Source organism: Callospermophilus lateralis, chromosome 2, assembly GCF_048772815.1.
Source record: "Callospermophilus lateralis isolate mCalLat2 chromosome 2, mCalLat2.hap1, whole genome shotgun sequence".
Lineage (NCBI taxonomy): Eukaryota > Metazoa > Chordata > Mammalia > Rodentia > Sciuridae > Callospermophilus > Callospermophilus lateralis.
In genome coordinates, this window is record NC_135306.1 from 171,435,250 (window position 1) to 171,448,209 (window position 12,960).

General features: G+C 36.1%; 1 protein-coding gene across 1 annotated transcript; it reads right to left on the reverse strand.

Moving 5' to 3' along the window:
• Positions 1-11,193: 11,193 nt before the first annotated feature.
• On the reverse strand, positions 11,194-12,382 carry Fancf (FA complementation group F). The gene has a single exon (XM_076844276.2). It carries the CDS (start codon positions 12,380-12,382, stop codon positions 11,306-11,308), a length of 1,077 nt encoding a protein of 358 aa, XP_076700391.1. The 3' UTR covers positions 11,194-11,305.
• Between the last annotated feature and the right edge of the window lie 578 nt (positions 12,383-12,960).

The following is a 12,960-nucleotide window of genomic DNA, read 5'->3' on the forward strand; positions in this document are numbered from 1 at the left end:
TGAATAATTTTGTGAATCATTAAACAATATAAGCATTATTTTGTTTTTCTGTATTTTGAATACAAGATAGAAAACCTACTCCCTTTCTACCAATTATATTTATTACAACATTATGAGATCTCCTCATCCCTAGAAAATACTACAAAGGAATTCATAATCTGCATTGACTTTCCTGTCCTGCATTTTAATATTTAATTCACTAGTAAAAGATTATTTGAAATTTGTGCATGCAAATTCAGCTTAATATGCCTGTTGTCAGTAACGAAGTTTTCCACTTTTCTTCATGGTGCATCTACATTCATTGAAAACTAACAGTGCACTATGATCTTTTTCCTTCTGGGAATATTGTCAATACTCATAAATATATGCATAACCTCACAAGAATATCTTACAAAAAAGTATTGACACTATGTCAAATGCTTGGTATTAATAATGAATATTTTAACAGCAATCCCATAGAGATTTGAGCAAATGTGAAGGGTAAAATATCCAATATTGATTTACATATATACCTTTCCTTTACATATTGTTTTCCAGATGTGTTTTCCTTAAAAATATGATAAATTTAGTTCATAGCATAAAAAATATATGTGTTACAAGCTAGGCATTTTGGCACATGTCTGTAATCCCAGGTACATGAGAGGTTGAGGCAGAATGGAAAGTTTAAGGTCAGCCTGGGCAACATGAGATCCCATTTAAACAAACAAATAAATAAGTAAAAACAAAATGTATAAACTATGTAAAATGGTGTATAATCCTTTTAGCACATTAAATCACATCAACATATAGTAAATGATCAAATGTTTATTGAATGAATGGGTAAATGTTAGTACCATAAATGTAAAACAAGGTTGTATATGGAGTAAGAAGGTTCTGTTTGTAGTGATAAACACATGAATTCACCTTTAGAATAAATTCTATTGAAATAATTATAGGTAGCACCCAATTTCAAATACAAAATTCAAATTAATCTTAAGCATTCAGGGATTAGTAAAGATATCATTCAGAATTTGACATTCTATTAGTATTGTATGTATAAACTTTTTTTTCCATTTTTTTTTAAATTTTTTATTGGTTGTTCAAAACATTACATAGCTCTTGACATATCATATTTCACACTTTAGATTCAAGTGGGTTATGAACTCCCATTTTTACCCCGTATACAGATTGCAGAATCACATCGGTTACACATCCAATTTTTACATAATGCCATATTAGTAACTGTTGTATTCTGCTACCTTTCCTATCCTCTACTACGGCCATACCACCCTGAACGCGCCCGATCTCGTCTGTATAAATGTTTTTAAAGTTAATGTTTCACATGTTATTTCCCTTGTTTATACTCCTAAATTGCTCCAAAAAATTGGAAGATTTGAGTCAAAATCATTCATGAGATGACAGAATAAAACCATAGTGGTCCTTGAAAACACTGTAAACTCTTCTTAACTCAAACTTCAATGATAATATTAAGAGTAATGAAGCTCTAAAAGACAGTTGAAGACACATTCATTATTGTAACGATTCAAGCTACTTTCCCTTAGGGCTACTGTATTTTTAAGCCAAAAGGGCATCCTTAGCCCACCATGACAATTAGCATCTGATAAATGATGTAGTGTCACACTTCTAATGTAATGATTGAGCATTTCCAATTAATTCCTGAGAAAAATCAATGGTATCTCTCTACACTGTTTACTTTAATTAATTTATGCTAATAAAGAATACCTTATATCCACATTTTTTTTCTGAGAAGATGGGCCACTCTATTTATAACTTGTTCCTATTTTTGAGTTACAGTGTACTGTTTCAGAACTCAAAAATATATAAAGGAGCAAAAAGATTAGGTAAAAATGGAAAATTTAACCACAATGACTAAATCTGAACATTGATGAATGTTTATCCAACTCAAATGCAACAAAGAAGCTTTAGAAGATTTTTCAGATTATTGGGTTGTAGAGTGGAAAAATTACCATCTATTAGTAACTTCCTTCTTGGTTAGATTTATGCTCTTTAGAAATACTACTAAAATGATTATGTCTCTTAAACATGTGATCCAGAGAATGATGATCTAATCAAATGTTTACTCCATTTCCATTCCTTCAAGCATAGTTTTCAGTTGCTCAATGTATATTAGTCAGAAAGTGAGGGTCTTGGCTGTTTACTGGGAAGCAAATAAGAAGTTACGTCCTCATGGGTCTTGTAGTTCAGTGCAAAAGACAGACACACATGTACAACAAAGCTATAATTAATAGGAAAATGAAATGTCTGAAAGAAAAGCAAATATTAAATATATTTAGATGGAGATAATGTGATGGTGATAGGAAAAATTAAGCTGATAAGTGAAAGACCTGAGGACATTATCACCTAAAGCAATAATGTAAATGAAGTTTCTAAGACTGGAAAAAAATGAATAAACTCTGCCTATTCTAAGAACTTAAAGAAGTTTGAGTTTTCAGAGAGTCTAGAGGGGAGAATGGCAAGAAATGAGCATATCAAGATAAACCGAATGTGCCCTTGATTTTGTAAAGCAAGAAAAGAAAAATGGGCTTTATTCAAAGTGGAATGGGAAGGAGATATTCAATAGTTGTAAGCAAGTGAAATGACAAAATTGATTTCATAAAAACTGCTCACTCATGTATTTATTTAACAGGGACTTTTTAAAGTTTAACTTAATGCTAAGAAATGATCTTCACTCCTGGGATATGTTAGTAAACATAATGGAAAAAGTGTCCTGCCCAAGAGGGGCTTGAATCTATAGAGAGGAGGCAGAAGTAAGTAGTAAGAAGCATCATAAATGAGTAAATAGTACATTAGTAAATGATGGTGAAAACTTCTGTTCAAAACAGAAGGGATGACATAGTACAAGGATGCTTTAGTCAGCTTTTTCATTGCTGTAACCACAAAGATCTGACGAGAACAATTAGAGGAGGAAAAGTTTATTTTGAGCTTCACAGTTTCAGAGGTCTGAGTCCATAGATGGCTAACTCCATTCCTTGGGTCCTGAAGTGAGGCAGAATATCATGGAAGAAGAATGTGGCAGAGGAAAGCAACTCGTCACATAGCAGCAGGAAGGAGAGAGAGACAGAGAGATGGGGGTGGGTGGGAGATACCCCTTACTACAGATAAAATATTTATCCCAAAGTCATGCCCCTAGTGATCCACCATCTCCAGCCACACCTGAAGCCCCACTACAGTTACCACCCAGTTAATCCCTATTAGGGGATTAATGCACTGATTTGGTTGAGAATCTCATAACCCAATCACTTCACCTGTGAAATTTCTTGTCTTTTACACATGAGCTTTGAGGGGACACCTCATAGATAAATCATAACAGAGGAGGAGAAATGGGAGGAAGGGGAAAAAGTGGCCAAGTCTACTCTTTGGGAAAATCACAATATTACCTAGAACACTTAGACTAGGCTTGAAGAAGTAAAAGTTGAGCAAAAATTTGAAGTAGGTAAGAGAATTAGCCAAGCAGATAAGATACCTATCTATAAGGTAGGACCATATCTAGAATTTACTAAGAGCAGCCAGGTGAGCATTGCGACTAGGCCAGAGGGAGTTAGGGAAAGAGCCAGAGGAAAGAAAGGTAAAAGGGAATCATATAAAATCGCATAGACCATTAAAAAGACTATTAATAAAACGAGAAGCCAGTGCAAAATTCTGAAGAGAGGAAGACCATGAGCTGTCATGTGTTGTCCACTTCTCCTGCATTGTTCTATATGGATAGCAAATGAGCCAATGTGAAATCATGAAGACCAGGCTAATAGCCTGTTGCAAGTCAGTGAAGGTGATGCATACCAGTGATCTCAGCTACTGGGGAGATTGAGGCAGGAGGATCTCAAGTTCAAGACCAGTCTGGGCCATTTAGCAAGACCCTGACTCAAAATAACTTTTAAAAAAGGGTTGTGGATGTATCTTAGTGGTAGAGAGTTTGCCTAGTATGCATGAGATAATGTCACACAATGGTGACAAAAAAAAAAGGTTATTGCACATTAAAACAACAATGTGTTACCACTGCATAACAAACAACAATGAAATACCATTTATTTTGGCAAGAGTCCAGAATAGGGACTTTATCACATGCTGGAAAGGGTTTGGCAGAAAGTAGCTGGTGGGAATGTAAAATGGTACTTCCACTTTGGAGAGTTATGATTTAGTTGTGAGGTATTGCCCCAAAGGTAATGTGTGAGATGCAAGAAAGCGTAGAGGTGAAATGATTATGAGAGCCTTCACCTAATCAGTGTGTTAATCCACTAATATGAATTAACTGGGTGGCAAGTATAAGCAGGTAGGGTGTGACTAGAGAAGGTGGGTCATTGGGGGTATGCTGTTGGGATTTACATTGTGTCATGGTGAGAACAGTTCTCTCTCTCCTTCCTGGTGTGTTGTCCTGAGTATCTTTCCTCTACCACACTCTTCTGCCACTATGTTCTGCCTTACCTCCAGCCCTGAGGAATGGAGTTGGCTGTCTATGAACTGAAACCTCTGAAACCATGAGCTCCCAAATAAACTTTTCCTCCTCTAATTGTTCTTATCAGGTCTTTGGACACAACAACAAAAACTTGAACAGAAGAACTTGGCAGTTTTTACAAAATTAAACATACCCTTATCATTCAACCCAGTAATCACAGTCCTTGATAGCTAAACAAATGAATTGAAAACATGTCCATACAAAACCCTGCACACACATGCTTATAGAAGTTTTGTTTACAATTATCAAAACTTGGAAGCAACTGAGATGTCCTTCAATAGGTGAATAAATAAACTATGGCACATCTACATAATAAAATATTATTCAGCCCAAGAAATAAGCTCTCACACAAGGAAAAGTTACGGAGGGAATTTACATGCATACTATCAAGTAAGAGAAGCCAATCTGAGAAAGTTATATACTGTATGATCCCAACTATTTAATACTCTGAAAAGGCAAAACTATGGAGGCAGTAAAAAGATCCTTGGTTTCCAAGGTCGGGGAAGAAAGAAAAACGAATAAGTAGAGTATGGAGGATTTTTAATTTAGTGAAATTACTCTATAAGATACTGCAAAGATGGATCCATGCCATTAAACATTTGTTCAAATCCATAAAATGTGTAACAACAAGAGTGAACCCTAATGTAAACCATGGTCTTCAGGTCATGCTATGCCAATTCAGGTTCATCGATTGTAACAACATATCAGTCTAGTGAAGGATGTTGATAATGGGGGAGGCTACACATGTGTGAAGCAGGAAGCAGGGGAAATCATTGTGCAATGTGCTCAATTTTGCTATAAATCTAGAACTGTTCTAAAAATAAAGTGTGTGTGTGTGTGTGTGTGTGTGTGTGTGTGTATCTCTATTTATTTATGTATATGAATGGATGGTCATTGGGATTGAATCCAGGGGTACTCTACCTCTAAGCTACATCCCAAGCCCCTTTTCAATTATATTTTTGAAACAGAGTCTCCCTAAGTTTCCCAGGTTGGTCTCAAACTTGTGATGGTCCTGTCACAGCCTGGAGTTACTGGGATTACAGACATGTGCTACTGTGCCTGTCTGAAGTATATATTTTTGAAAACCTATTACAGGAATTCAGGCAAAAGATAATGATGGTTTGGACCAGGGCTTTAAGATGTAGAGATGATAAGTGGTCAAATTTTGAATCTATTTGGAGTGTTGAACCAATAAAACAATTAATTCAGATGTAGAGTGAAAAAGGGAAAAAATGTTCCTCCCAAGATTTTTTGCCTGAGCAATTGGAAGAATGGAGTTGCCAATAATACAGATGAGGAAGGCTACAGATCAAGTAGGTTTGGTACAAATTGAGTTTTGGGGTTTCCAAAAGGAGGAAGTTACTGATATTGATTACACAAGTCTGGTTTTGAGAAAAATGTCTGGAGAAAAATATGAGTTGCTGATATACAGATGATATCAAAATCATGAACATAATAAAATCATCAAGAAAGTATAGAGAAGGAATTAGCCTTGAGGCACTCCAATGCTGAGAATAGAATATTCTAAAATAAGAGTGACATAAATATGGAGGAAAACCAGAGACCTCAGTATCCTGGAAGCCAAATGAACAAAATGTAACAAAAAGGGAATCTTCAATTGTAACAAATTTTGTTGTTAGATTAAACAAGATGAGGTCTGAAAATTGACCATTAGGTTTAGCAATGTGTAGGATATTAGGTCTTCTCACTAAGGCACATTGGATGGAATGGCATTGTCAAAGCAGGAGGTAAGGGGAATCCAGATTGGAATAGTCTTCAAGGAAAACTGGAGGCTTTCAGGAAGTGAGTCATAAAGGATAGCAAATAAATGAAATTGGTGTCTGGCAAAATAAGAACAGATGTTTTATTTGTCTGCTTCAGTTAAGGTGGTAAAAAGAGCAGCACATGTGCAGAGCTTTTTCCCTCTGCTTTAAAGTTTTTTTTTTTTTTTTAATTTTTTTCCTAGTAGTTTTACAGTTTCAGAAATTTATTTAAATTTTTAATCCATTTTGAGTTGATTCTGTGTATGGGATGAGATCAGGGTGTGATTTCATTCTTCTGCATGGGAGTTTTCCTGACACCACACATTGAAGGGATCATCTTTTCCCCATTATGTATTCTTGGCACCTTTACAACAATTCAATTTATCATAAACATTTGGGTTTACTCCTGGGTTTTCTATCATCCCATTGGTCAAGGTATCTGCTTTTATGTCAGTGACATATTGTTTTGATTACACTTTAGAATATTTTTTGAATGTTTTTTGGAGGGTGATGCCTCCAAAAACAAATAAGAAGTTAGTTAATGTTACCACAGCCTATTAGCATCAGGTGATGAGTGACAAATGGAGAATGGGGAGAACATATTGATGGAATAGATGAAAAGCTTAAGAGAAAGGAATAATTCAAGGACAATTTCAGAGTTCCTGGCTATTTATTTAGAAATATCTGGGGATAAGAAGGCTTCTGTGGCAATAAGAACTGTTTTGGAAATGTTTGGTTTGAGAGGATTGTGAATAAGGCATTCAGGTGTTACTTCTGAAGCTTTGGTAATAGCTCTGGGTTCAAGATACAAACTTTGCAACTGACAATATACAGAAAATGGATCTCACATGAGTGAAAGTACACAACAAAGAGGAAACAAAGCTGTTAAACTCTTGAGATATCGCTAACGTTTAAAAGTTGATTAGGAGAGAAGGAACCAGGATGTTCAATAAGGAAAAATTAGTTAAGAGAAGACCAGAATAGAGTATTGTAATATAGGTCATAACCACAGGCTTTCAAGCCCAATTTCAAAAAGGTGGTAATGGTAGCGAATAGCTAATGCTACTGAGGGGGCAAATAACTTGATGCCAATAAAGTATCCTTTGAATGTGGCATTACAGGGATGATTTGTAAGATCGACAATACTTACTCCAGAGGAGTGTTGAGGACATGTTGGTGTGGGATTAAAAGGAAAATGAGGACTTCTACCCTGGCAAGCATTGGCTAGATATTCCATAGGTCTAACTGCTACAAACAAGTAGATTCTCAAAAAATCACATCTTTAATAATGTTTGGATTACAGAACATAAAGGAAACTCCCAAATCACAAGTAAAGAAACTAAAACCAACATTCTTATATTAAGCTTAGGTATCTGCCAAACTGGCCCTTGTTAGAGCTTTCTATATTTATTGCAGAAACATTTGAAAATGCCCTTATGGGAGAAGGAATAACCTATTTAGATTCCCAGGTTTCCATAGATAAAGATCAAATACATGTGAACTCACAGATACTACAAAACATGTAAAGAGACTAACTGGCATGAGTGAGAAATCAATAGAATAGGTTTTAATTCCAAGGGAATTTAGATTCTGAATGATTAATACAAATTATCAAATAACAATGCTAAAAAATAAAAATGGAATCTCACACATACACATACACACACAAAAGCAAGGTTATTAAATATGGCCATGCAGATATGGGAGAATGAAAGCTAAATAAAGTTTTGGAAAAAAATGGTGTTGAAAATTAAAACTTATGGTTTAAATATCAGATAGATCATGCAGAATTGCCAAGACTGTATCAATACTAATTTAGGATTACAGGAATGTGGATATGAGAAAGAAACCTTGAAATGGTGATCTGGATGAGAAACAGTGTAGATAAAAGTGTATTTCCTCCCATGTAACAGAATGGGATATACAGGTGAGCTATTTTACCTCTGTGGACGTGTGACTTCATCTTTGAGTCTATAGCAGTTGCTCCAGTCATCTTCAGCCATAATTCTAGGTGGCTCGCTACACTTTCCAGCCTACTAAAAGGGAAAGTAGAGCATGATGAACAAATGACTTCCTATTTCTAGGGTGTGAGTTGTAGGTGGTACATATTACTTCTCCTTATATCAAAGTAGCCAAAATCTAGAGTTATGGGTATATGTAACTGCAGAAGAAATTTACTCTCATGTAGGGTGGCCATTTCTAACTAAAACCTGAGGGGTAGGATATTATTACTACAGAGAAAATGGAGACATGGGCCTGGATAATAATAACAATTTCTGTAGTAGCACAAAGTCTATTGGTGAAAGGAGCCAGGAAAGAAAGCTAATAGGATAGAAGAGTGGTATGAGGAGTTCTGATATAGTCTGGATAAGTCACAGGAGAGATTACAAAATGTGGAGGAAAGAAAACACTGGGAGGAAATTGCTGAGAATTGTTTAAAACAGAGAAAAACAAAGTCCTTAGAAAAATAAAACACAAACATATATAACATACAAGCAAAAAAGAAATTCACAATTAAATACACTGTACTGACTACAAACACTGAAACAAGAAAAAAGAAAACAGAAAGAGATCACTTACAAAAGAACTATTAAGTATACTGACAATATCCTGCTTAATATCAACAATAAACATCTGAAAAAAGTAAATATATTTAATGTTAACTTAGAATCAGATACACATCAAAACTACCTTCTAACATTGACAAAGATATTTGTGTACAAAAACTAAAAATGGTTGTCACCAAGACATTTTCTCCAAGGAAATTTCTGAACAACAAAAAAGATGTCAAGTAAACCAAGGCCAGTATTAATATCTGAGGAAACAAAATTTTGGGATTTATACAATCACAGAACAAAACTGCTAAAAATGTAGGTAAATCAAAACACACTTCTCTGCATAAAATATTAATTATACTGTTCTCATTTGCTGGTTTTTTTAGAATAAAGAACAAAACTCAAACACTGGAAAATAACTTGTGAGTTTGGAATAAACAGCAGACTTAAGTCTAGTATATCATTAAGAAAGGGGATTAACATATTAAATAGTTTCAGATATTTTTTAAATTAAATATGATAAAAGTTTTGAGAGTAAAAGCTCAGGTGTGGAACATCCCAACTGGTAGAGGGGAAAACAGAATAAGAAAATAAAAGAAACAATTTAGTAAAGCAAAAACAGCTGAGAAAGAAAACATAAGAGAAATCAAACAAACAAACTTTTTAAAACTTTAGTTGTAGATGGACACAATAACTTTATTTTACTTATTTATTTTTATGTGGTGCAGAGGATCAAACCCAGTGCCTCACACATGCTAGGCAAGTATCCACCTACCACTGAGACACAAACCCATCCCAAAACAAATAAACATTTAATAGGATGAACCACAAAATAAATATTTCTGGATTTTATAAAGTTTTCTAATATTTTCATGTTTATATACTTCTTTCATCTTTTCTCCTATCCTATACATGCAGTCCTAAAGAGATAAGTAGGCTATTAAATAGGAACTTTACAAGTACTTAATATTTTTTAAAATATAAGAAAATGTACTGATTAAGGATCCAATGCTGATTTTATTTATTCAAACATTAGGAGTACATAAAACACATGCTAGATACTGTACTAAACTCTTGGAAACAAAATAAATAACGGATATGGCTTCTACTCTTATGTTGCTTTTGTGTGTGCCCTTGGGCATTTCACTTCATCTCTTTCAGTTTATACACATAGAATATAGTCTTGGAACACAGATTAAATGAGATTAAATAAGACTACGTATGTAACAAATATACCTTGGAATTTAAAATTTAAAAAAATTAACAAATGATCAGTACAAAAATATATTTTAAAATGTTAAGTCCATATCAACCTTATTTTATCTTAAATCATAATGTTAGATATAGCAATGAGGAAAGAGTTCACAAACTGCTAGTTTCTAAAATTAAAACTAGTATTAGGACTTGTTATGGCACAACTCTTTACTGAGTTGTTTCTTGAAATAAGACTCATGTAATTAACAGAAGAAGTTGTTTTACTATTTTTGGCAAATGCAATCTAAAAGATGGTCTATATCAATTAGAGCTAGAAAAAGGAATAAGACCACAGGTAATAAGAATTTGCTGTTGTTCGCTCAAGATTATTTTAGAAAGTGTACTTCCTGGGGGAACATTACTTTCCTCTGAAATTTTACTACAGAATAAAATTTTCTACAAGATAGATTTTGTTCTAATTTCATTTCTGGAATTAGAAAGTAACTTTCTGAGTAGCAGTACATCAAACACTCTTGTTATCAGTTAACTTGGATATGGACAAAAATGCTTCGGTTGCTGGAAATTTATAAATCCCCAATAAAAATGACTAAATCATTCTGCTACTTGAGGAATACTCAAGGAAACTAACAAAATTAAGTTCCAACACTCAAAATGGTCTTCATAAGGCAGACACTAAGGGAAGAACAATAAAATTTAATTATTTTAGTATAAACACTTCATTTAGTAAGAAGTAACTGTTGCACTAAGGTTGTGACCTACTAACCTAATTAATGGAAGTTTGATTCTTTTACCATGGAATCCATATTAATATTCAAAGATATACATTTGCACTCACTATCTTTTAAACATTTTTTGTGTATTGAAGTCAATATTTTAAATTAACATATTATGTGGTCTTACAGAGAGATTAGTAATTTGCTAAAACAAGAAACAAAACAACAGTTTTAATTGCATGGTGAGGCAGCTTAACTGGTTAGAACACTAGATCAACAAGGACAAAGTCCAGGGCTTAAACTCCAAATTGGCTAATATGTTTTTCAAAATAACATTTCTGATACCACATGTTGTTAGTTAAAGAAAACTCTTCACTAGAAGGGCACTGGGGGCAGAGTTGGAACCAAACCAAACTTAGGGTAAATCATACTAAAAAAAAAAAAAAAAAAAAAAAAAAAAAAAAAAAAATGCTGCTTTTTCCTTTTCAACATAGAATTTTCGTTTTGTAAACTACATATTCAAATAACAAACGTTGCTCATGGAGAATTAGTGCTTGGCTTCAGACCTAAAACAGCCCAAATGTGGTATTATGCACTACTCTGAAGAGCTAACAACAGGTCTGTCCAGATGCTAAGACCAGGAACTTCGAAATTTCCATCCTGCGCCTTGTAAGACTTGAGCGCAGTTCGAACCTCATCTTTCAGAGGTGGGGGTGCCTGGCAGAGGTTTTGAAACCTAGTGTACAACTCCTCCCAGGACACATCTTGAGACTCAGCTCCAACCCAAATGCCTTTCTGAAGGTCGTAGTGCAGACGTTGACTCCAGTCAGCTAGCACACTCAGATAGGCATGAGAAAGTGCTGGGTAGCGACCTGCTACCAAAGTCAAAAGACCTGCCGGGACGTTGCGACAAAAGGCAGCCAGGATTTCCGACTTCCCCAGAAGCCAGTGGAGTAGCTCTTGACTCCCCTCTTCAAGAATTCTGGGGCTACCCAGTTTTAACTCCTCTCCTTGGGGATGGGGAGACATCGGAGGCTCCAACAGCGCCACCGCTATCACTTTCAGGAAGTTGTTCTGTGGCAGGCGCTCCCACAGGCTGCAGAGCAACTTGCTGGGGCCTCCCGCTTCGTTTTTGCCCACCTCCTGCAGACGCTCCAGCAGCAACTCAGCCTGGGTCTTCATCACTGGGTCGTCCTGAAGATTCGGGTTCTCTCTGTAGATGTTGAAGCGCAGCATGTGGACCGCAGACCCGCGACGAGCGAGGCTGGCCAGACTGTCTTGGAGCAGCTCCCTATCGGCATCCCGGACGCCCGCGCCGGGAAAGAGTTGCTGCAGCAGGTAGCGACAAGCTGCATCCCCCAGGGCCGGGTTCTTCAGCAGGCGTAGAGACAGCAGGATGTCACAGCGCCCAAGGGCCTCAAAGTTCCTCAGTCCAGGGACTGGACCCACACCAAGGCCGCCCTCCTTACACAAGCTGTGCAACCGCCTTTCCAGAGTTGTGCGGATGCGGTCATGGCTGCGGAAACGCTGGTAGACGTGGCGCAGGTAGCGAGCCCACTGTAGAGCCCTTCGTACAGTCGTTGGGTCCCAGGTGCTTACGTGGGTGGTGCGGGAGACCGCCAAAACCTCAGAAAAGCGCTCCAGGTGCTGCAGAAGCGGTTCCATGTGGCGCGCCAAAATCTTACTTCCGCTTTCACCTTGGAGACGGCGACAATCTGCGTGCTGATTGGAGCGTCCATGAAATGATACGTCCCTCTGCCACACTATTGGACAAAGTTCATGTCAATCTTACAGCGGCTTTATCCGGGTTCCTTGAATCTAGGAAACTTACACTGGAGAAAAGTCCTGAACTTTTTTTTTTTTTTTTTTTCTCCAGTTATGGAAAAGGCTATTAGTGGGAAGTGAATAGTTGTGAGGCATCCATATTGACAGTTCCTGGACAGATGTTCAAAACGCTGCCAGTCACAAATGTCTCTGCGCTTCCTTTCGTTTTGGAAATATCCCTATGCAGAAATTTTCTGAGATTTTCCTGAAAGAGGGATGTGTACTGAGGCTTATCATAATTAAGTAATGCCGGAGACATGCTATTTCAAGTGAGGAAACGTTATTAAATGAAATTTTAATATAAACTTGAAAAAATATATTGGTCTATTTATACTGGCTCTCTGCTAAATTCTGGGGCTTCACATTGTTCTTTTATTATTAGAACTGAAGCCTAGGTTAATTGAAAGAAAAAAGTCAAC